This window comes from Halichoeres trimaculatus, unplaced genomic scaffold (genome assembly GCF_033239565.1).
Source record: "Halichoeres trimaculatus isolate MK-OKI-2021-1 unplaced genomic scaffold, fHalTri1.1 fHalTri1_scaffold_12, whole genome shotgun sequence".
Classification (NCBI taxonomy): domain Eukaryota; kingdom Metazoa; phylum Chordata; class Actinopteri; order Labriformes; family Labridae; genus Halichoeres; species Halichoeres trimaculatus.
In genome coordinates, this window is record NW_027437190.1 from 14,107,829 (window position 1) to 14,131,056 (window position 23,228).

The 23,228-nt window shown below is 38.0% G+C and overlaps 3 protein-coding genes across 4 annotated transcripts; all 3 read left to right on the forward strand.

The window, feature by feature from the left end:
* The first annotated feature begins 79 nt into the window (after nucleotides 1-79).
* On the forward strand, nucleotides 80-2,545 carry tmem107l (transmembrane protein 107 like). Of its 2 annotated transcripts, none has more exons than XM_074683972.1 (5): nucleotides 80-499; nucleotides 603-670; nucleotides 753-853; nucleotides 1,725-1,821; nucleotides 2,136-2,545. In XM_074683972.1, the coding sequence occupies exons 1-5, from the start codon at nucleotides 413-415 to the stop codon at nucleotides 2,203-2,205; spliced, it is 423 nt and encodes a 140-aa protein (XP_074540073.1). In that variant the 5' UTR covers nucleotides 80-412; the 3' UTR covers nucleotides 2,206-2,545. The 2 variants fall into 2 exon arrangements, with proteins under 2 accessions (XP_074540073.1, XP_074540072.1); XM_074683971.1 differs by lacking the exon at nucleotides 1,725-1,821 and adding an exon at nucleotides 1,879-1,975.
* Nucleotides 2,546-3,040: 495 nt separating this feature from the next.
* On the forward strand, nucleotides 3,041-5,051 carry krtcap2 (keratinocyte associated protein 2). Its single transcript, XM_074682604.1, has 5 exons — nucleotides 3,041-3,187; nucleotides 3,894-4,048; nucleotides 4,302-4,365; nucleotides 4,571-4,637; nucleotides 4,746-5,051. The coding sequence occupies exons 1-5, from the start codon at nucleotides 3,184-3,186 to the stop codon at nucleotides 4,864-4,866; spliced, it is 411 nt and encodes a 136-aa protein (XP_074538705.1). The 5' UTR covers nucleotides 3,041-3,183; the 3' UTR covers nucleotides 4,867-5,051.
* A 6,459-nt stretch (nucleotides 5,052-11,510) lies between these two features.
* Nucleotides 11,511-12,715, forward strand: s100w (S100 calcium binding protein W). Its single transcript, XM_074682605.1, has 3 exons — nucleotides 11,511-11,622; nucleotides 11,925-12,073; nucleotides 12,190-12,715. Exons 2-3 carry the CDS (start codon nucleotides 11,933-11,935, stop codon nucleotides 12,376-12,378), a joined length of 330 nt encoding a protein of 109 aa, XP_074538706.1. The 5' UTR covers nucleotides 11,511-11,622; nucleotides 11,925-11,932; the 3' UTR covers nucleotides 12,379-12,715.
* The last annotated feature ends 10,513 nt before the right edge of the window (nucleotides 12,716-23,228 follow it).

Genomic DNA, 23,228 nt, shown 5'->3' on the forward strand with positions numbered 1-23,228 from the left:
CAAAATAAAGTCCGTGTCCGGAACCTTTGAGTGTAGTATTTGTGAAATCGGCCCTAAATTCAGAATGCAACGACTTCTGTCGGAGTAGTCAGTTGTCGTAGCAACCACAAAGCACAACCACACATGAGTTGTGTTGGTACATGTTTTCGATTGTTGTGGTCGTTCATATTCACTGGAAATTTGATACTATCGGATATATCCATTTTTGTAGGTCTTTTGTTCCGTGCTGTTCAGTCTATGGGTGGTACACGGAGCTTAATTATTTTCTGCGAAGCTACCTGTTAAAGCTAACTGCAGTTGGCTAAGCTGTCTCGCAAACGTTTAGTCCATTGACCGTATAAACTGCAGCCCCGTACTGTTTACGTATTGAGTTTGACTTCACTCGTTTTCCGTTATAAAATAGCTTCTTATAATGTCGGCTGTTAGCAGCCTTGTTCCTGCTCGGTTTTTGACTATCATAGCTCACCTTGTCATCGTTATCACGATCTTTTGGTCGAGGGTAAGTGACAGAGATTACTTGTTCTACACATTATATTTTTCATGCACTCCAAGTGTTTTAAGGGTGTTTCTATGCTTCAACCTCTGATTTTTTTCTGTTACAGGAAAATAACGTAAAGGCTTGCTTACCTTTGGATTTCACTCAAGAGCAATACGAAGACGAAGACCGAAAGTTTGTAATCATCTTAAAATACACGAAGGTTGAAACAATTCAACACATTAAAATCCCTCTAACATGTCAGTCTTTGTCTTAGGTTGGTGGTTGGATTGGCAGTCACTCTGGGTCTGTTTGCAGTGGAGCTTGCTGGGTTCTTCTCTGGTGTGTCCATGTTCAATTGCAGCCAAGGACTCCTATGTATCCTTATTGCTTCTGTGTATAGCCTTGTTGATAAGTAATGCAAAATAATGGGTGATTTAATTTTGTGTATATTTGCAGTTGGCCTCAGCACTAGATGAACGTGGTGTCAAAAAATATAGCTTAAAAAGAAAATAGCAACTGTCATAGTGTTTTTAACACTTTATCAATCTGGGGTTACAGAGTGCTTTATTACAGCAATATACAGTTGGACAGATAGTAACTAAACAGAACTGTGGTAGAAATACAATTAAGACAAAATACATGGGGGGCTGCACGGTGGCGCAACAGTCAGTGCTGCAGCCTCAAAGCAAGAAGGTCACTGGTTTTATTCCCAGCTTGGCCAGTGGGCCTTTCTGTGTGGAGTTTACATCTTCCCATGCGTGTGGGTTCCCTCTGGGTACTCTGGCTTTGTCCCACAGTCCAAAAACATTCCCATCAGGTTAATTGGTCACTCTAAATTGTCCGTAGGGGTGTGTGTGTGTGTGTGTGTGTGTGTGTGTGTGTGTGTGTGTGTGTGTGTGTGTGTGTGTGTGTGTGTGTGAAAGGTTGTCAGCCCTTTAATTGACTGGCAAGCAGTCCAGGGTGTACCCAGCCTCTTACCTGAAGACAGCTAGGATAGGCTCCAGTTACCTGCAGCCCTGCACAGGATAAGCGGTTCAGGAAATGGATGAATGAATGACAAAATACATGGATTGAGATGGAATTCAAGAATGATTTCATGCATGCCAGAACAACACATGTAGCCAGTTAAACAAAAAAAAAGATTTAAAAAGTATACAATGATTGAAAAAAAAACAAAACAGAAAAAGTATCTTTGAGGGTAAATTTAGTTTTCAGTTTCTATTCCATGACCAGGAACTCATTATAGCAACAGGAGTCCATGCCAGTGCCTCTGTGGCTCTGCTGTTCTTTCTTTTTGAGCATTGGGAATGTGACATCTACTGGTGGATCCTTGCTGTTTGCAGGTTGGTTTAAATATACACTTACAGTGTGTTTTTATTCCTGACTGATATTGCATCCAGCACTAGCTGTTCACTGCAGCGCATCCGTATCCTTGTCTTTCTTTGTGTTTGAGAAGTGGGAATGCTGGACGTATTGGGTTATTTTTGCCACTTGCAGGTTGGTTGCTTTGTAGAAATGTATTTTTACAGCAGTATTTCATGCACAAATTAGGGTAGCTCAACTCTGCAAATTTTAAAGTATGGATGCACAAGGAATTGTTACATTGTTCCTAATCTGTCTTCATTCTTTTCTGCTTCTTCTACCACACCTTTCCTAGTGTTCTTCCTGCGTTTGTCGAGATTCTGCTGTTTATAGCTGTTTTTGGACTGAAGAAGAAGCCCTTGTGAAAGACAGATTTGATGTGAAATTCACAGCACAAGTGGATATGGACATTGATACATTAATTGGTGATGTAGCTGCAGCATGTTTGTACATAATTGATGATCACAGGAAATTTAACTTAAAAAAATTTAAACTGAGTCAAGTTCATACACCATCAAAACAAGTACCAACACAATATAAAAGTTGCTGTCAGTTGGATTTTTTATTTTTGTTTTTCTAAATATTAATATATTTAGTGAATACAATAAATGTTGAAAAATGTTAGTATTGAACTTTTTTAAACACCATAGCTAACTGTCTTTCATTTTTGTATCAGACATTGTGGATAGTAAAATAAATTTTGTACCAGCTCTTTCTAAAACCATCAGTGAGTGCCCTTTTTGCTTTAAACTTCTTTGTTTCTTTCTCTTTGTTTGTTTGTTTGTTTGTTTGTTTTGTCACACAATAATGCTTAATGTATGGTTGATGTACTACCTCCTTTACCTTGAGTAGACAGGGACAACTTAAAAAAATCCATTCAGAGTAGAGTATACACAATGTTAAAATTTAGAAATAATTTAACATAATACAAATGTAAAGAAACACTTTACTGTCTTTATGCACATTTTTTTCTGATTTTTTTTTTTCATTTCCCTGAAAGCATTTGCTTCATTAATGAAAGAATGAAAGAGACAAAACAAGGAACACTTTCCCTCAAACATTAGCAGTCTATGTAGCTCCCATTTAAACACGTTTCTTTTCAAGAAGAACTCGAAATAAACTGAAAAGATTAGATTTAAGACATCCCTGAGACTTTACTCGACTACAACTGTCCAACAAGGCCCCTCCCCTAAAACACAAAGGATCCGCCCACCGGTGCGACCTTTCATTTTGACCGGGTAGTTAGGGTTTGGTTCCTAGATCCTGGAATTTCGGTTTGCCATACCAAGTTAAATCTCTTTCACTCTTCGGGCTGTGCAGGGGCTTTAATAAGGCTTGGAATTATGGGTATGTATGCAATATTATGCTTCGTTGAAGTTTCTTTTCATGCAAGATTGTTGGTGTCAAGATACTGATTTTCAGTTGATGCTATTTTGTATGGCCAAGCTAACCCGATGAAGCCAACCAATGGATATTTCATGTTTAGATAACATAAATAGGTTATTTTCACTGTGTTTGAACCCAGAACTATGTACATTAATTTGTCTTTACCAAAGTGTGTATAGTGAGTGTTAATTTGCTGTGGATATTTTTTCCTTAGCTTGAAGCTAACAGCACCGTATCGGAAGCATTTTTGAATGAACACTGACGTGGCTCTACGTTAGCAGGAGCAGGACGCTCTTACCTGACTTATGGGCTTCTGTTGTCCAAAACGCTTACACAACTAATAAAATAGGGAAAATATGCCGCAAGACTGTAAATTTATAACTCTCAGAAATTACTCAGAATAAAAATTCGACCTGTTTTAGCTGAAAGAGTTAGCTTAGCATTTAATATATATTAATAGTTACTACTAAAGTCTTTCCTATTTGGCACTTTAGAGGTGCTGTAGTTGGATAGCGTCATAAGTTCAGATTTTGAAATAAGATCCGACATTGTCTTGCTTAACTTGACGTTTAACAACTCCATCACTCATACAGAGACGAGATTAATGGATTTTCATCTGTTTTCTCAAAGACTTCATGCAATTAAATTGACTCATGTAATCCTTCAGCCGTGAACACAGGCACCTCTCTAGTGCTGTCCAGTCTGCTGTCAGTGCTGGTGTTTGCTGGGATGCAGATGTTCAGCAAGCAGTTGGGATCTACAGAGTGGCTCACCATCCTTGGAGGTTTCCTCGGCTCTGTCCTCTTCATCTGCTCCCTCACTGTATCCTATTTTCATTTCCTATTAACATAGTAAACTGCTTTCATCAGTATTAATCACAAAACTTAGAAGTTTGGTAGGGCTTTACAGATGTTTGAAACTGTTTTAAAATGTTCTTGGCTATTCAGTTTTGTTGTTTGGAACTGAAATTTACAGAAAAAAATGTTCATCCAATTTTCTGTCTTAACCTGGGTTTTCTGTCTTGTGCTGTAATGTTACTCCTTGAGGTTGGCACTCCCTTAACTGTTTTTTCCAGGCATTTAACAACCTTGAAAATTTGATTTTTGGGAAAGGATTCCAAGCCAAGATATTCCCAGAAAGTAAGTTGCCCTCTATTTTTCATGTCCTTGTATTTATGTTCTGAAAATGCAGGGTTGGGTGTCAGCTCAGCTAACATTTGTACATAATGGTCATCATATCTTGATTACTAATGCTTCACCACACATCAGTAAAGAGAGATTTGCTAAAAAATACAAAATTTTACATTCTTTTTCTCTAATGTGTTGTTCGCTCACTTACTTCCAGTCCTGTTGTGCCTGTGCCTGTCACTGTTCGCCTCTGGTCTTGTGCACCGTGTCTGTGTCACCACATGGTAAGAGACAGTATCTGTGCACAAAGAGAATGCCAACTTCAACTTCATACACACCACAAAAAGCCACTGAATGTGTTTTAATTTCCTTTGTCCTTATTTTTGCTCCAGCTTAATATTCTCCCTCTTCGCCTTGTACTACATCAACAAAATATCAGCTGCTCTATACCAAGCAGCTGCTCCTGCAGTGACACCGGCCAAGGCTGCCAGCAAGGGAAAAAGGAAGAACTGATGAACTGGCTCAGTTCATTTCATTCACAGCACTTGCATATTTTGTGAAAAAGAAAAAAATCTTTAAAACAAACCTTCATCGGTGTATTTCAGCAGGCATTTGGCAAGTCACTTGGGGACTATCACTTTGAAAATGTAAATCAGTTTGTTTTCTACAAGTTTGTAGTCAGTTTGAGATTTTTTTGTTTGTTTTACAAATATGATTAAAGGAAAAAAAAATGCCCCTAATATCTGACATTCCACTGATGACCTTTCCCTCTCCACTGTATTTTCACTGCCGGCATCAAACAGATTGAAACATCTAGTCATGTTACTGTGCATTCATCAGTGTGTCAAGTGACTGTTTAATTCTTTTTTGTAATTAAACTCTGTAAAAAAAAAACCTTGGCTGTGTCAGGGTGTATCTGTTATGTGAACCAACACAAAACCAGCATGGAGATGTCAGTCTGTTTGTTTGGGTGGGTGTGGCTGTGTGCTAAAGCTGTGAGCTGATGGAAAATAGTTAAGGAAGCATTGGGGTGGAGAAAGAAGGCACTACTTGGTTTTCAGGCAATATTATGATTGGAGATTTTAAATGTGTTATATTGACTGTATAGTGGGCATTCGAGGGAAACTTCTTCGACCCCTCAAACTAGAGTGATTCATAGCTGGTTATACTTATTTCTGGGTAGTAAAAATCCCTGTGCCATACTGGCATGTGCAGTGTTTTTCTTGTTCAAATTGACTTTATGTTGTTTTGAAGTTGTGAAGGTGACCAAAAAAGTAAGACAAATGATTTAAATTAGTTCAGTTTTAATTTGAAGGTCTGAAGTGATGTGTGGGGATTTGGATTTACATCCCTTGCATTCTACCAGTGAGTGTTGGAGTTGGGGCTTTGCTAAATAAGCATAAAGGAAACAGTTGTAGACAGGATCAGAAGCCATCAGAGCCTAAAGGACCTCCAAGTTCCAGAATGATCTTTTTCAGGAAGTGTGTTGCCCGGACTCGCCCAAGTTCTGCATGTCCACACTGCTGCAGTGTGTCATATGGGGTGTCACTCGCTTTTTATGGCTCGAAGTTTACATGAAGGTTGCACTTATGGCATTTCCGGCAGCAAGTGAACTCTTTCAGCAACCAACCAACTGAATAGAAAGTGTTAACATTTGAAAGTAGCTGTGCCGCTTACAGCGACTGTGGGAAGATATGGGCAGGGATGGTTTGTTTGCACTCTACGTTTCTTGTTCTCTTTCTTTCTCCCCCTGTCTCCTCATCCCTCCCTCTCCCTCCCATCATTACAGGGCGTTGCCGAGCCGACTATAAACGTTACAGTAAACTCTAAGTAATCAGCACACTCTTCACTGAGTCTTGTATTTCAGCTCCTGTCTCTCTGTGTCCTGGTAAGTTTGATATAACTTTGATATTTACTTCTCTTCCCGCTGTTTTCTCGCGGTATTTGTAGTTGCGCGAGTTTGAACATTAAAAAAACCACAAGTATTTTAGAAGAAGTCAGATTTCGGCTTCTCTAGCGAGTCGGTGTATCTTCAAACTATCAAACGACGTGCATTGGCTTCCCCTTTCTCTCACTTCCGATTTTGTTCATTTTCAAAACCTTTTTTTTTATTCTTTTCGGGTGGGTTAGGGCGTTGTTGGCGACACAGACTTTCCACTCTTGGCATGTAGCGACTGGTCCTCTGTTATCTCACTATTTTGTGATTTTACCCTAGTTTGCTTTGAAATTACTTGTACCTCGTTTTTACGTTTATTAGAGAAGAGTACAGTGAGAGGCAGAGGAGTAGGGTATTAAGCTGTGTGTCAAAATGATGTGCGATAGCAGAAGAATTTGCTTTGAGTGCCAGTGAAACCAACACCCACATCCTCATCTGACAGCATGTTGGTTTTGGATGAGGTAGCACGAGTGTTGTAAGAACAACTCACACCTAAAAAGGAGTAGTCATACGGAATGTGGCCTACTTTTTAATCAGCAAATCAAAAAAACAGAGTAACTCCAAATTAAAAAGGGAAAATAGGCCCACTTTTTCTGCAGGTTGATTAATTTCCCACTACTTAACACTTTATCGTTTAATTCCATGTGCTGTAATGTTAATTCTGCTGAACAGATGTAAATGTCAACAATAGGTCCATCTGTTGGTAGTTCAATGAAATTATGTTTTTTAATGATACTTAATGTTTGTAAGTAGGTTTAAAAAAAGTCACATAAATGCATGGGGGTGAAATACTCAGGCTTCCCTACACAAGAACAATTTGCAATGACACTGCTAAAAAAGTATTATAAACTTAGTAAGGCAACTTTTTGCATTCATTACTTAAGAGAACAAGAAAAAGCCCAACACCAGTTGTCCACTGAAAGTCTCAGTTGTATAGAGGTCGAAAGTATTTATCAAAAGTTTATTTTCACTGTCAGTGTATGTGAACCTCATATACAGAACAATTAAGTGTTCTGTATGTGAGGTTCAGAAGAAATCAAAGAAAAAAAATTAATCTCTGTATGAAACATTAACTCTGCACAGTAACTGGCAAGGGCTTTCATTTAAGAAAATAAGAGGGAAGTATCTGTCTTTTTCATTTCTAATTGTCTTAACTCTTGTTCCCTCATCCAGCACCTGACTCTGCAGCCATGCCTACTGACTTGGAAAACTGCCTGGAGGCTCTGATAGTCATTTTTCATCGCTATGCCGTCCCGGAAGGTGATGAAAATTTTTTAACCAAGAAGGAACTCAAAAAACTAATTGAAACTGAGTTACCCAACTATAACCAAGTAAGTGTCTTTCATCAAATATACCCTCACACAAAATGCGTTAATTTTAACTTTGCACTTTTATCTCTCTTTATGCTCTTTCAGGCACAGAACAACCCCAAACTTGCAGAACACATCCTGAAAGATCTGGACCAGAACAAAGATGATAAATTAGACTTCGAAGAGTTTGTCCCCCTGTTCCTCGGCCTCTCATTGACTTGTGAAAAAGTGTACAGTTTGCAGCAGAGGAAGTGCAAGAAGTGATGACCACAGAACATAATGTCTGTTTTGCTAAAATGAATTTTGTGGTACTTTATATATGAGATTCACAAGTAAAGAGTACCTTTGAACAAACAACCTTCCGTTCACTCGTTACTTCTTAAATTCACATTTGGGAATATAATCTTGGGCACATTCCTCTTTTATCTCACACACACAACACTCACAGGCTTGTAAGATAACAGACCAGAGGAAACCATGACTTAGTATGCACTTATATACACCTATTTACACTGAGTTGCACACATTGATTGAAAAATAGTTTACTGTTGCTCAAATAGAAAAAAAGTGCAAAAGCAAATTTTAAGTACAGAGCACAAGATGATGAACAAACAATCAGTGCAATTTTGCTGGCTGAGGTTGTAGCATTAGAACTATAAGAAAGTAACTGAAGACTGTATGGCATTGTTTTTGTTCATTTGCTTTAAGGAGGCATTATTTCAAAATGTTTGGACAATAATTTTTCTGGAGAAGTTATTATACAGCAGCAGGTGGACATTTCTGTTAAAAAGGCACACTGAGACACAGGCTGTGACTTAGAGAGAGAGTCCATCTCTTCAATACAGTCCATTTAACTGTGCCTTGGTGTGCCCAACATAAAAACAATGGCTACATTCTATTCATGTTGGAATTCAATAGGAAAGGTGTAAGCAGCAAAATGGAACTGAGCCATATAGTTAATTATTCAAACCCTGGTCCAAAAATTTTGTTTATCATACATGCAGTTTGAAAATACTACTTTAGGTACAGTAGGAAATGGGTGGGAGGGCTGAAACTTGTAAAGCAGTAAATGGTTGTCCTTGGGGCAGTGATGTAGAGAGGGAAACTTCCAGTAGCGAAATCAATAAACATGGAATTCATTCAGAACAATAGAAAAAGAAGCCTGGAGCAGCTATAGGTCAGCTGTGAGGAAATAAAAAGGGCCAATATAAACAGAGCAGTGCCTGTGTGACTCATTAGGAATGAAGCACCAAGGACAACCAGAGGTGTATATTCACTCTTTAAGCCTAAAAAAACAACAACTTAAAACAATGAACATAAGCAAGATCTTACATATAGTTTAACTTCACAGCTTCTGTGATAATCCTCAAGGTCAGCCCCCTTGGACAAAGCTTCACCTCTATCTATCTGCTAGTCATACCCTCTAGATGCATAAGTGCATAATGTCATAAAGACTGTTTCTTCAGTCTGCTGTTGATAAATTACCTGACACTCTTTTCTAGAAGTTAGACGGTGAGAATAACCACATAGAAATAGACAATCAAGATCATGCATTTTCAGATTATATGGTGGCATCGATTTGAATGACCTACTAAAAACACCTAAACCGAAATTTCAGCCTTTTACTTCTGAAGTAGTGGGCGATGCACTGTCAACTATTTACCACTAGATGTCACTGTTTAATTAGTCTTGCGGTTCAATCAGGGAGTCAATAATGTTCAGTACTAAAACAAGATCTAAGTTTTTATCTACAATAAACACTTGACTGAACAACATTTTTTCATATAAGTAGTAAATTACAATTAACTAAGTTACAGTATGTCTTAAGATACCAAATTATACAATCAGTATTTAACTGTACAAAACCACGTAATAAGACATGATAGATGGTACAATCAGCAATGTACAAAATGATACGGTATGACACAACACAATATGATCAGTGCCGCACAGTTTGACAATAAATGAAAAAATAGGTAAATAAATTAATAAATGATGATGGGCTGTATGGTGGCATGCTAGTCAGCACTGTTGCGTCACAGATAAGAGGTCATCCGTTCCGATCCTGGTTTGTGCAAGGTGGGCCTTTCTGTGAAGAGTTCGCATGTTCTCCCAGTGGATGCGGGGGTTCCCTCCTGGTCAACAGATTAAATGGTGATTCAAACTAGCTGGAAGGGTGTGTGTGTGTGTGTGTGTGTGTGTGTGTGTGTGTGTGTGTGTGTGTGTGTGTGTGTGTGTGTGTGTGTGTGTGTGTGTGTGTGTGTGTGTGTGTGTGTGTGTGTGTGTGTGAAAGGTTCTTTTGCCACAGTATTGAAAGTACTATTTCACAACTCCCAACTACAATATGATTAAGAATGATACGACACGATACGATACGATACGATACGATACGATACGATACGATACGATACGATACGATACGATACGATACGATACGATACGACACGACACGATACAATTCAACATTAAAAAAGAACATGATGTGAATGCTGCAGTATGATACAATAAAATATGATACAGCATGATAGGAATTGATGTAATGAGCTACAGGGCTACGGGGCATAATAAAAAATAACAGTTCAAAATGACAGTAGGACACAATCTGACACGTTAAGATCAAATGTGAACTTGACATACTTTTGTCTTGCCAAATTTAATGCATTGTTGCATGTGAATGATGGCTTTGAATGAGATGTCATGGTCAACTAACCTAAACCAGAAGGTTCAAAGCTATTCCTGGGTTTTCAGTTTGAAAACTCATTGTGCACACTGACTACTGGAGAGGTACAAAACCTCTCCAGCTGTGAAGCTGTAACCCACACTACCACCAGCAGTGTGGAAAGATCCTTTTTTTGTGCGATAAACACCACATGATCCTCCGTGTCTGCTTCCATTTCCTCCCCTGCAGGGAGAATTTGATAGCTCTCAATAAATGAAAGTAGCCCAATAGAGGAACTCCTCCTGAACTTTCTGAACTGACTGATTGTCACTGAAATGTAAAAGGACCTGGTAGGAGAGAGAGCAGGGTGTGGGTAAAACAGGAGGAAATGTTGCCTTTCTGCTGCTCTGCTGCTTTCTGCTGCACAAAAGGCAGTTGGGTTACGTAACAGTTCAGAGGGATGAATGGGAGTACGTCGAGATCAAATGTTTACACGCTGACCCAAATCCAGCAGGGTTGTCACTGCTGCTGTTTGTATTTAGTGTAGTTATTTTAAAGTGGCACACTTTGTTTACAGTTTAACTCTCAAAAAAGTTCAAGAGAAAAGTTCAGTGACCACAGTTCAGTTAAAGTCAGGCACATGGACAAAATTCTGTTCCAGTTCTGGGACATTAAATACCTGTTTAAAAAAACACCCCACACATTTTGCTCTTTTTGAAAGTTTAGAGACAATTTACAGTCAAGCAAACACACAGACTGGGACTTGAATGCATAATTTCAGGCTGGTATGAAATCGCGTTGTAACTTTCCTAGTACCCTGACTTCTTTTTTCCAGAGGGTTCCACAGAGCAACTCCTTCATGACAAGGTCTGCCACGCCTGCTCTGTTTGCAGACACACACAATAACACATACACACTAAAATATACACTTACACACGTTCTAATGCACAAATAAATGAACACATTGTCAACTAACACAGCTATACTTTTCTATTCAATAGAAACTTATACAAAGTTTGTTTTGGATGGTATTATAGTTGCTGCTTTGTAACAGACGGTCGTGGTTCCTGAGTGGAGTCAGGCACATTTTCTTTGCATGAATCACAGCTGGTGTGTGTGTGTGTGTGTGTGTGTGTGTGTGTGTGTGTGTGTGTGTGTGTGTGTGTGTGTGTGTGTGTGTGTGTGTGTGTGTGTGTGTGTGTGTGAGGGCTGGTAGTTATAACCACAGCGTCGGATGGGTGTGCTGGTTGGCCAAATAGCTCTTTAAGAGGAGGCTTTCCCTCCGCCTGACTACAGTCCCACAGGAGACGGCTCGTTCAACAGACGTGATCTCTCTTTACCTCGTGGATATCAACAACAACAAGGTGAGGGATGCTAAAAAACAAGAAGTTGAGGGTGGCGTTTGGGTGAAGAAGAGAAAGAATGCATTTCATTCAGATATGGCAAATGAAAGATGCCTAGAAATGTCAGTGTGGTCGATGAAGCAGCAACTTTTTTCTATAATTACCATTTTGAATTCATTTAAAGTGTTTTTCATGTAGCTTTCTTACAACTTGTGCCTGAAACTGACTGCTATTAGGACACTGAATTCATATATTCATTTAATCTTCCAACTTTTAAAAGTATTAACTCCTGCCTTTCAAACGTTTACAATGTTTTCATGCAGCCTCAGCCATGGCCCGTCTGGATCAGGTCATCAAAAACATGGTGGACATATTTATGGAGTACGCTGATGATGGAGGCAAGAAACGCCAGCTAAACAAAGAGGAGCTTCAGAACATGTTTGAGAAGGAAATTCAATGCCCAGAGTTGAAAGTAAGACTCTCACTTTAAAGAAAATGTGCACCTATTCTCTATTTCCCTTTGTCATCATCCAGGTGTGCTTTAGTGCATTCTATGCTCTATCAAACTGCAACATTGAATCCCTCTAGGATACAATCAGCGCAGGTGATATTGAGGAGGCCATGGAGATGCTGGACAAAAACCATGATGGTGAGGTCAACTTCCGAGAGTTTTGTCGATGCGTGTGTGTCCTCGCCAAGTGCCACTACCAAAAGAAGACTGGCAAGGGCGGCAAGAAAGGTAAAGACAGAGGGCAGGAAGGTGGAGATGATGCCTAAAGCAGAATGACAACGGAACAAAAAGATATCTTCATGCTGCATTCAGATATGTTGTTCATTTGTTTAATGAGAGCCTGATGATGGTACCAAAATTATATTTGTGTCTTGAACCTGCATGCTAAGTGCAAATCATTATATTTCAACATGTCAAGTGTTTTGGTTAAATAACTTAACTTCTGTAATAAATCTATCCAAAACGCCTCAGTTGTTGTGCGCTTCATCATCTGGGCCTGGCAAGAGTCATTGCTGGGTGTCTGGTGTCATTGTTGTCAAAGGAAATAAGCATGGGCTCATCAAACATTTATCAGACATTACTGGTCTGCATATCACTATCACCGCTTCATTAGAGGAAATGTCTGCTCTATTCATTGCAATGCCAGTGACCAAAGAGCCCTGCAGCTTTAATCTTCTCTCACTTTGCATTCACATCCTTGCAAAAGATAAATTAATCTTTAAATTACACAACTGCAAAGAAATATAACAGAAGTTGTGTAAGTAATTACATAAGACTGTGTTGTATGGGTATTTATGTTAGACTGTATGGGTGCTAGGTTACCTGAGGTTTGCCACAGGATGTTGATAGTGACTCACAGGATGCTAACACTTTTCAAAGCACTTCTCAATAACAGTATCTAAACCAGTACAGGCATCATGCCTCTGTCTAATGAGAATGAATATGAGAGAGACGCCTCTAAAAGCCTATCACTAGATACAAAGTAAGGCCAGGAGTGTGATTGGCCCTGCCGCACCCCTGGTTGAATTAGCTCTACACAACCTATACAATGAAAGATAACAGTCAATGTATTTCTGATTTTGCTGGAAATATCTCTCACACACAATTCACTGCTGAGCCAAAGTAAGACCCACCATGTTCTCCCTGACAGTCTACATCCTGCAGTGCTCACTCTCTGCACAAAAATTTATGAAAATCAAAAACCAGCAGGTTTTTCTATCAGGTGGATAACTTTTACATTACAATATGATATGATATGATATGATATGATATGATATGATATGATATGATATGATATGATATGATATGATATGATATGATACAATATGATTTGATATGATATGATATGATATGATATGATATGATATGATGTGATATGATCATTTGATTTGATGATATGATATGATATGATATGATATGATGATATGATATGATATGATATGATATGATATGATATGATATGATATGATATGATATGATATGATATGATTTGATATGATATGATATGATATGATATGATATGATATGATATGATATGATATGATATGATATGATGTGATATGATATGATTTGATATGATATGATATGATATGATATGATATGATATGATATGATATGATATGATATGATATGATATGATATGCACCAGGCCAACAAGACTGAGGGGGTGTGCACACTTATAGCCAACATTATTTCTGTTGTTAGTACTTTAACACACCCAACAAATCTTGTTTTTCTTCTTCAAATGAGTCATACTACTAGGTAATAGGCCACTGTCGATGTATTCAAAGATCTTTTTATTTTTTTATATACTTTTTTTTTACCTCAGACAAACTCTGCATTATAACAGGATTGTGTTGACCTCTTATATCCAATGCATGTTTGTCAGAGCAAACTTTGTTGAGTGCAAAACTTCCCCAAAAAGATTGTTGGTGTCTTAAAATTCTATCACTTTTCTTTTTTTCTTTTCTTTTTTTTCTAATTCATGTCCAATTTCCCCTCCAAGATGAACAAAAAATAAAACTATACCTCTGCTTTATGTCCTCTGGGATATTTTGAGCTGATTGTGAAACTGACTGAAACTAATTTTGATGTCTCTTTATGGTTGAAAAAAGCAGAAAACCCAGCTGACAAGAAGAGTGATCGTGTTTTGTCTGCAGGGGGCACCAAATTCAACATAACCCATCAGTTTCTCACAGCAGCTCTTCCCACCCTTAAATTCATGTATGTGATTATTTCATTAAAAATCAAAGTAGCTACAAAACCCACTCTGGGAAAGTCCCCTTCAACTTTAGTAAGATAATTTACAGTAATATCTTTTCTGTGAGGTACATATATATATATAAAAAAAGAGATGAACCAAATTTAAACTCCATAGTTTTATTTTTTTTCTTGTTACACTTTTTATAGATTTACTAACTGGGGAAACAACACTGAGTGGTGTACCAAAACAGCAGTATCCATTAGTTGAAAAGCCTAATAAGCGTTTTAACAAATTGTGATGATTGTTATATTAAGCGTCATCATCATCATCATCATCGTCGTCGTCGTCAGCGTCTTGCCTTTTGGACTCGCACACAAGCATCATGCCGACGAGACGAGAGTACCTTCTAATGTTGATGTTGTCATCTAACTTCCCCAGCATTTTGCACGGTTTGCGCCCTCTCTTTTTGAAGCGCTGTAGTTTTTCCTGAGGAGAAACAAAAGCGAGTTAGCAGGATGAAAGAGATCTGAATGTTGAATTAAGGGGGGAAGGGGAAAAGTGAACTTCTCAGGTTACATGAACACATCACTAAGAGAGGGATGAGTTTCTCACCTGTTTCTCTGGGTTTGTCTTCAGCTCCTCAATCTTATTCTTTAGCTCTCCGTCCTTTAACTTGCCGTTCTCAACCTCTTGCTCATAGAAGTCCAGGAGGACACCGATGGCCTCAGTAACTTTCTCAAAAGTTATTGGACCTTCAGAAACACAGTGAAAGAATTCATTGTTGAGATTTAATACCAAGAGATTTTGATCAATTGGCATTAATCGATTGAAATCTTTTGGCATTTGTAGATTAGATGCATTTTCTTTACTGAAGATATTAATTTTTTAAGGAAAAGATGACAAACAGCACTGAGTAAACCCCCACAGAAACCTTAAAGAATTAAGGCTATTAAGAATGCTGCCAGTTTACACTTTTTCAAAGTTTCCAATGCATGTCTCAGTTAGGTTTCCATTCATTCATTTTCTGAACCACTCATCCTGTTCAGGGTTGCAGGTGGCTGAAACCCACACATGCACGGGGAGAACATGCAAACTCCACACAGAAAGGCCCACCAGCCAAGCTGGGGATCAAACTGGTGACCTTCTTGCTGTGAGGCTGCAGCACTAAGGCTACGTTCAGACTGCAGCCCTTAATGCTCAATTCCGATTTAATGCTCAAATCCGATTTTTGTGTTAAGCTGTTCAGATAACACCCGTAAATGAGACCTGACTGCAGACTGTGATGTGAAAAGTTCACGCTTCAGGTGTGACACGCATGCTCAGTTTAACATTAATGACATCACGCACAGCACGGTGAAGAGTGAAGAGGAGCAACAAACACAGAGCAAAACTGTGCTTCACAATACTGGAAAGTTTGTTTCCATAACGCAAAACCTGATGTTACAGCAGCTCATCTTGAGTGGTAAAGTAATCATGGCTATATTTTCTTTCTTATTAACCTTAGGACGGACGCTCTCTCCCGCACCGGGGTCTCTCCCGCCGACCCTGCTACATCTCAGAGCCGTAGTGCGCTGAACAGGTGAACAAAGAGGAAAAAACTTAGTTTTGTCATCTGTTCTGATGTTCGTAGTTTGTCTGGGGCTGATCAGACAGGAGCAGACGGGTCTCTGACTGAAGCTGTCTGGTAGGAAAGTACAGCAGCGCGCAAATACGCACGGATGAGATGGACAGCAGTGGATCATCGGTGTCTCTGCGTCCTGTAAACTGTTATTTTAGCCTGATTAATCCATTCAAAAAGTCGATATCATAATACAAACGTACGATTCATTCACCTTTATCCATTATTGTGTGTGTAATGGAGACGCCAGTCGATCGCCCCAGCGCTCTCTCACTTTTTCTCATCACTCGTCCTTGTGTGCATTGTTTAATCAAGCTTGTAGCTGGATGAATAACTAAAACTATTTATTTGAAAGAAAAAAAAATAACAATTTTATAATAATCATGTCTATATTAACCTCTAATTAGTCTATGTTCTGTCTATGAAGTGACTTTGAAAACATTTGTCCTGAGGTAAACTGCTGCTGTATGACGTCAAAGTCGCATTAAATGCGACCTGGCTGTTCAGGCCGTGGTCGCATTCAAGAAAATCGGACATGTATCTAATTTAGTACCACATTTGACAGTGGCCTGAATCTGATTTGAAAAGGTCAGATTCAATGCGACTTGTGCTGTTCACACTGTCAGAAACAAATCAGATACAGGTCACATTTGAGCCAAAAAATCAGATTCAGGTCACTTTTGACTGCAGAGTGAACTGTTGTACCATCATGCAGCCGCACTCACAAACTGTCTAACAAAAATTATTTTGCCTTTTTCTCAGTTTTTCAGGACTTACCTGCCATTTTCTTTCAGCAGATGAAAGAACAACTTGATCCCAGATGAGGCCAGAGCCAGACAGATCCTTTATATATGAGCAGATCAACAATGTCTGGCACACCCAAACAGACACCGTACAAAGGAACCACACATGACCTTGTCTTGTTAATCTGGGCTGTTCACTCAAAAACCTGCTTCACATGTTTCTGTCTGTATAGAGGGCTTATCATTGCTTTGTATTTCCTAAAGAGAAACTTCATGTGAAAGAGTGGGTGGAGTTGCTTCAATGTATAAGTTGATGTATGTTTTTCTCTCAGGTGGAGCACTTAAGCTAAGGTGTGGAAATACATATTTAAATGATGGGCTGTACAGTCCTGTTTGTAATTGACAAAGTATGTGTAAATACAGAGCAATGGTGAGTATAGGTTTAATCCCACCTTGTGTGAGTCTGTGTTTTTACCATGTTAAGTGTATCTGTGTATAGATGGTTATCTTTAAAAGATTTTACAGCCTTAATCCCTCTCTACGATTTATGATCCCAGAATACAGGCCCCATGCAGGGAAACATGTCCCAGTCATGTTCTAGGAGATAGTCACCTCTCTAACATAAAGTCAACTTTAACTTTCCTCTGCCATCAAGCTTTCTGTTTGAACTAACCCAAGTTTGATCCAGCTCTTGATTAACCTGGCTTATAGAAAAGTAAGGTATCTGCAGGCACAAGGAACTGATGTCCCTTTAATACATGTTACAAACAATGCATCGTTCCGTGTGTGATTTTTGGCTTTGTTAGGATTCTTGCCAGAGGTGCCAAGTAACTAAGTAAATATTATTTGTTACCTGACTTGAGTAAAAACTTTTAGGTATCTATACTTTACTTCTACTCCTTACATTTTCAGGCAAATATCTGTACTTTCTACTCAGCAGATCTAAGAATTGCCTCGCTGCTCCTGTTTCATTCCAGCTTGTCATCATTCAAAAAGACACACACCAAAAAGTAAAAATCTATCCTTAAATCGCAAAAATTGCGTCATGCGTAAAGATAGAATTTGAATGTGCATGGATGAGATGTAAAAACATGATACCCATTGGGTTGTATGTAATCCATCACACCTGTACGTGACACAAATCACGCCAGACTTCAGCAACGACATAACAGACATATGTAGCATAGTATGACGATGTCTGTGGCAGAGATTCAGGAGGGGGGATGAAATATATGAACTATATAAACTACAGACCCCTGGCACAGCCTAAGCTTTTAACCGTATCCCCCCTTTTTAAGTTACTTTTACTTTTATACTTCAAGTAGTTTTGAAACCAGTAATTTTACTCTTCTACCAAAGTAAAAAGCTTTGAGTTTTATCTATACTTCTACTTGAGTAATGAATGAGAATGCTTTTGACACCTCTGATCCTTGCAACACACTGTTTGCTGATTCCAACAGCTGCACCACCCTGTTTGTTGAAATACAAGTTATGTGATGTTTTGTAAGGGTTGAACACAGTCCAGGACACTTCCAGTCCTGCTTAGTTAGCTGGGAATAACCACCCTCCTGTCAAGCAGTGTTCACATGTTGTGTGACAGGGTTTTTATGACAAGTCATTAGTCAACTGAGGAGAACCTGTCATGGCTCCTCTTTGTGTGTGTGTGTGTGTGTGTGTGTGTGTGTGTGTGTGTGTGTGTGTGTGTGTGTGTGTGTGTGTGTGTGTGTGTGTGTGTGTGTGTGTGTGTGGTGTGAGTGTGTGTACATTCAGGTTGATATTCATTAAAAACTATTTCCAAAACCATCTCTTAGACATATTAAGGCATAGGAGAAAACAGAGTCGGTGGTCACACTCTTTATTTCTTGACACTAGAGGGCGATATCTCTCAAGTTGTGGGAATTTACAGAGCCAGTATCAGAGCTAACCAACAAAGGCTTCTCTGAGCTTGAGGTGGGGAGGTAAGAAGACTTTTGTGGGTTGTTTTGTGTGTGTGTTTTAGACTGTTATTAGCTAAATAACTAGTAGTTACATGGTTGTCAGCTGATGCTAGCAAGAAATTCCTGTTGGGGTTGGTCATCACATGTATCTGTGCAGTATGGGCTTCCTGTTCATGTTTCTTGCTTATACTGTGTTGAGAGGTATTAAGTCAAATACTTTTCAACTTTTCAGTCTCATTACACTCTCAAATTTAACTCTTTCCTCTTGTTTTTTTAAAAGAATTTTACCCATAAAAGTAACATTGTGAGGAACAACCCCCTAAGTGTGTGACAGCAAACCCCAAGATGGTGTTGGTTGTCACAATGTATGGGAGTGTCTTTGTTACAATGAGTTGGAAAATGAGTGGGAAACACATTTCAAGCCAACACTTTAAACTTCAGTTTAATGTAGGAATGACGACTGAAAGAAGTTTGACAATTAGTAATTCACACAAGAGCAAAACTTGTAACAACCAACCCCATTCCCCCCTACTCACTTTTTTTTATTTATTCAATTTTTTTCTTGCCTGTGCAGCCCAAGCAGTGTAAATTTTTGTTAGTCTTATTATTAACTAACACTTCATGATGACAAAATTTCTCACACTTTGTTAATTCAAATAAAAGAATAGACTAATCCCTATACAAAATATTTCTGATTTGAACCATCACTTCTCTGCTAATTTAGGTGGTTTAAGGAAAAAGAGCAAACTGCTTTGTTCAATAAGGGGCTGTGAAAATTATCTGGAAAAGGTAGTGCTTTTCTGGGATAAGGACTCTGTTTCCCATGAGCACTTGCATTCACTGTTGCAAGGATATGACTCTTACCAAGGTACATGTTTGAGGGGTTTTTTTTTGTTTGTTTTGTTTTTTTTTAGTATTTTAGAGTGTTGTAAATCAACTTAGCCCTGTCCGATCTAAATGGGAACCTGAGAAACAGCATTTAGACCTTACGTATGTTGAACGTATGTTGGAACTGATGATCTTTTTTAAAATTGTGGATTACGATCAGACATAAATAAAGATGAGACTTTTTCAAGATCACTATGAAATCACTCTCAGGGAGTTTAAATGGGATGGCCAAACAGATTCCAGGGCTGCAACCGATAATATGCATCATTGTGTGTGGATGGAGTCTTTCAAACCCAGAAAAATGAATATCAAACACTCATTGAATCTAGTGTGATCCTTTTTCTTTTCACACTGCTGTTTGTCTTGGTAAACAACTCAGGATCAAGACAAATCTTTTCCATCTTGCTGGATCATTTCCCAAAAACAAAACAAACACTCATGTTTATCTATAGTGACTTTACTGACTTACTTTATCACAGTAAACACAAAATGACAGAAAAATTTATCAACACATTTTAGTTTAAACTTGTGCCCTAAAATCACCAGAGCCAGCACCATTACTTCCCATAGTGCCCCTTTCATTTAAAATATCTTCACAAATCAAATAGACAATAACACAGAGAGTGGAGTGTTAGTGTGGGATATCAGTGACCACCTGCCTGTTTTCATGCCTTAAAACGGAAGCTACAAATATAAAAACAGGGAAACAATCTACAATAAAGAAGGGTTTGGACAGAAGAGTCTGTGGATAAATTAAGGAACGATTTGTTAATACAAGACTGGGTACCAATATATAAAGAAAAAGACATAAATAATTAATATATTCAATGCATTGGTTAATTTAGAAAAAAAAAAAAAAGATGATCAATGGATCACAAAGGGACTTCAAAATACTTGTAAAAAAGAAAATACAACAGAAGATTTTTAAAACAGAAAACAACAGATGCTGAAAAAAGGGAGATTAGGCAAGAAAGGTAATCTAAACAATAATAAACTCAAGATGGAGTTAGAGCAAGGTTTACAGGGATGGAAGTTAAAGGTAAGAGGCTTGCGGTGAGATTACCAGGGATGGCTGAGGTGGTCATGGAGATCTTGAAAGAAATGGCTTGTTCTTAAATGTTTCATGCATTTGGTATGTATATGTGTATGAAACACTGTTGACCAGGAAAACATAGTGTTTGTAGTGCTTGTATTTTAAGTGTTTTTTAAAGAAGTTATTACCCATAGTGAGTCTTTGTGTTTCAGTGTCAAAGAAAGTAAGCAATAAGCACTGTTCTCATTTCTTCCAGTGCTTTGACCAAAACCCCATAAACATTGACCGACAGGAGATCTCCTATTGTCTCTAACTTTTTGTCTTGTATTTGTTTCACATCACACAAAGTGAATCCAACTTTCATCTTTTTAATTTGCTGTCTTCATGACCAAAAAGAAGTACAGCCTTCTCCTGCTAACTGGAACATTATGATTTGTGATGAACAAGCCACAAGAGGGACTCACAGTCATTTCACAACAATTTACCTCTTTCTGAAGATAGTTTCATCCTCTTCAGTGAGAGTAATCTGTGGATTTTAAATGATTTATAAAGAAACTAAAAGCCATCATTACTGCATTTGTTTAGTTGGCTGAGAGATGGTGCTATTGTATCAAGTTACTGTTGAGTTCATGAAAGGCAACAATCTGCAGAGCAATGAATAAAAGTGTACTGAAGATATTTTTAAAACAGAAGTTGTTGCAACTTTTAATCTAGAATATAAATATGTTTGTGTCTCCTTTTCCAAAAATGTTAAGTGTCATCTCACTAACTAATAAATTCAACACTTATGTGCTCACATGTTTTCTGAGTACATTTTTGCAAAGACTTTATTGTTATATTATCATTTTTATTCAATTATGTAAGTAAAATAGCTATCCTCTTTTCAAAAGAGTGATGACAAAAGAGTAATTTTCTGGAAAGTCCCCATCAAATTTTGACATTGTAATTGAACATGATAGCTCACAAAGCACAAAATGTGACTTTTTTTCTACAGTAGTATTTGTTTCATCACAAACCAAGCTTAATACACGCTGACCCCCTATTTTGATGTCTTCTAAAATGTACAGTTTTTGCACCAAAATTGAGTATTTCATGTAAGACAAAAACATATTCCAACAATTAGTTTCACCATTAATTAATTATAACTCAATTTTCTCCCTCAAAACATTACCTAAAAATGCTGTCTTAAAAGCTAAAGCGCTGGATTTTCTATCTGTTCCAAGATTAAAACAACACCATTGTTTCAGAAAGAGAAATGGAAAAAAACAGGAGGAAGCTCACATCAGTCAAACTGAGATTTTATTTTATTTATTTTCTCAGACGTTTCTGTAATCTAATTCACACAAACAGTCTTGAGTGCATTTGTCAGCAAAGGCAAAAATGTGTTGGACACATTTTGGCTTCATTTTCCTGGACAATTCGATTTATTGAGCTCTTCAAGTTCCATGCCCACAAAAAAACAAAATTTCTTGAAGTCGTCACACTCCCAGCCTGGACCCATTTTGGCCTTACATTCAGCCATTTTTGCCTAAAAGGAAAAAAAAAAAACAGATCAACAAAGTTGGGTGAATAAAATGACAAATCATTTTCTTATGTGCACATGTTGTGTAAGCATTCTACCTGAAATTCAGGGCACTTCTTCTTCTTCTCCTCCATCTTCTCCTCCATCTTCTTCATCAAAGGCCCATCCTTGTCCAGCTTGCCGTCTTTGGAGTTGTATTTAAAAACATCAAGAAGGGTTTGGAGGGCTTTTTGCACCTCATCACAGGGTGGGCAACCTGGTTAAAAATATTAAGATAAGGAGCTTACACTTCAAAAAGAAAAGCAAACAAGGATGAAAAGTGTTGCTGTCACAGTGTTTTACTGCCACTATGTTTTCAAGTCAAAGAAAGTTTGTTTTGGAGATTAGACATGAATATGCTGTCAGACTGAATATGTCTTTGTGTCTTTGCATTGGAAAATTACAAGTGGCACAGAATAAACTTAGATAAACTCTAAAATTTCAGAATACTTTAAAAAAAATCTACAGACTTGTCTTCTTCTTCTTTTGTTAATCTTTTTCCTGTATAATAAAACATATTTCAGCTACTTTCTTGTTCCCTCCCATCAGGACTCACCTGACATTTTCTTTCAGCAGGTGAAGAGATGCGTTGGTGACAGCAGCTTGGTCCCTGATGAGACTGATGCCAGACTGAGGGGAGAGACCTCTTTTTATAAGAGCAGCAGACAGAGAATGACTGCACAAAGAAACCAAACATGAATCATGTTCTGGACATTTGACCTACCCTACATGAACCTGCTTCACCAGTCTAATTGTTTCAGATGTGGCTTAATGTTTGCATAGCATTGTTTGTGTTAGTCATTAGTTTGTGATAACATTGATTGAATGCATGCATTGGCGTGTGACAGTAGGTAATCTGTGGGTTGTTTTTATTGATGTGGGTTGTAGGTCAAAAGTATTAGAGCATTCCAATTTCTTATTTCTTTTCTTTTTTTTGAATGCAGTTTATTGTCTCATTTTACTCTGAAATGAAAGTGTAGATAAAAACAATAATAGTTGGTGTAAAAAATAAAAATTTACATGGAATCAATTTATAAACAAAAATGTATTCAAAACTTACAAAAAATTCCTCACGACTTGACTGTCTTTGCAACTTCTCTTTAGGAAAGACCAATTTTATAAATGTTATCCTC

Coding starts and splice junctions, on each gene's coding strand:
- krtcap2 (XM_074682604.1), top strand. Junction 4,049..4,301: donor TCTTCATCTGCTCCCTCACT/GTATCCTATTTT, acceptor TGTTTTTTCCAG/GCATTTAACAACCTTGAAAA. Junction 4,366..4,570: donor AGCCAAGATATTCCCAGAAA/GTAAGTTGCCCT, acceptor ACTTACTTCCAG/TCCTGTTGTGCCTGTGCCTG.
- tmem107l (XM_074683972.1), top strand. CDS start 413: ATGTCGGCTGTTAGCAGCCTTGTTCCTGCTCGGTTTTTGACTATCATA. Junction 671..752: donor TACGAAGACGAAGACCGAAA/GTTTGTAATCAT, acceptor TCTTTGTCTTAG/GTTGGTGGTTGGATTGGCAG. Junction 854..1,724: donor TTGCAGCCAAGGACTCCTAT/GTATCCTTATTG, acceptor AACTCATTATAG/CAACAGGAGTCCATGCCAGT.
- s100w (XM_074682605.1), top strand. CDS start 11,933: ATGGCCCGTCTGGATCAGGTCATCAAAAACATGGTGGACATATTTATG. Junction 12,074..12,189: donor TTCAATGCCCAGAGTTGAAA/GTAAGACTCTCA, acceptor GAATCCCTCTAG/GATACAATCAGCGCAGGTGA.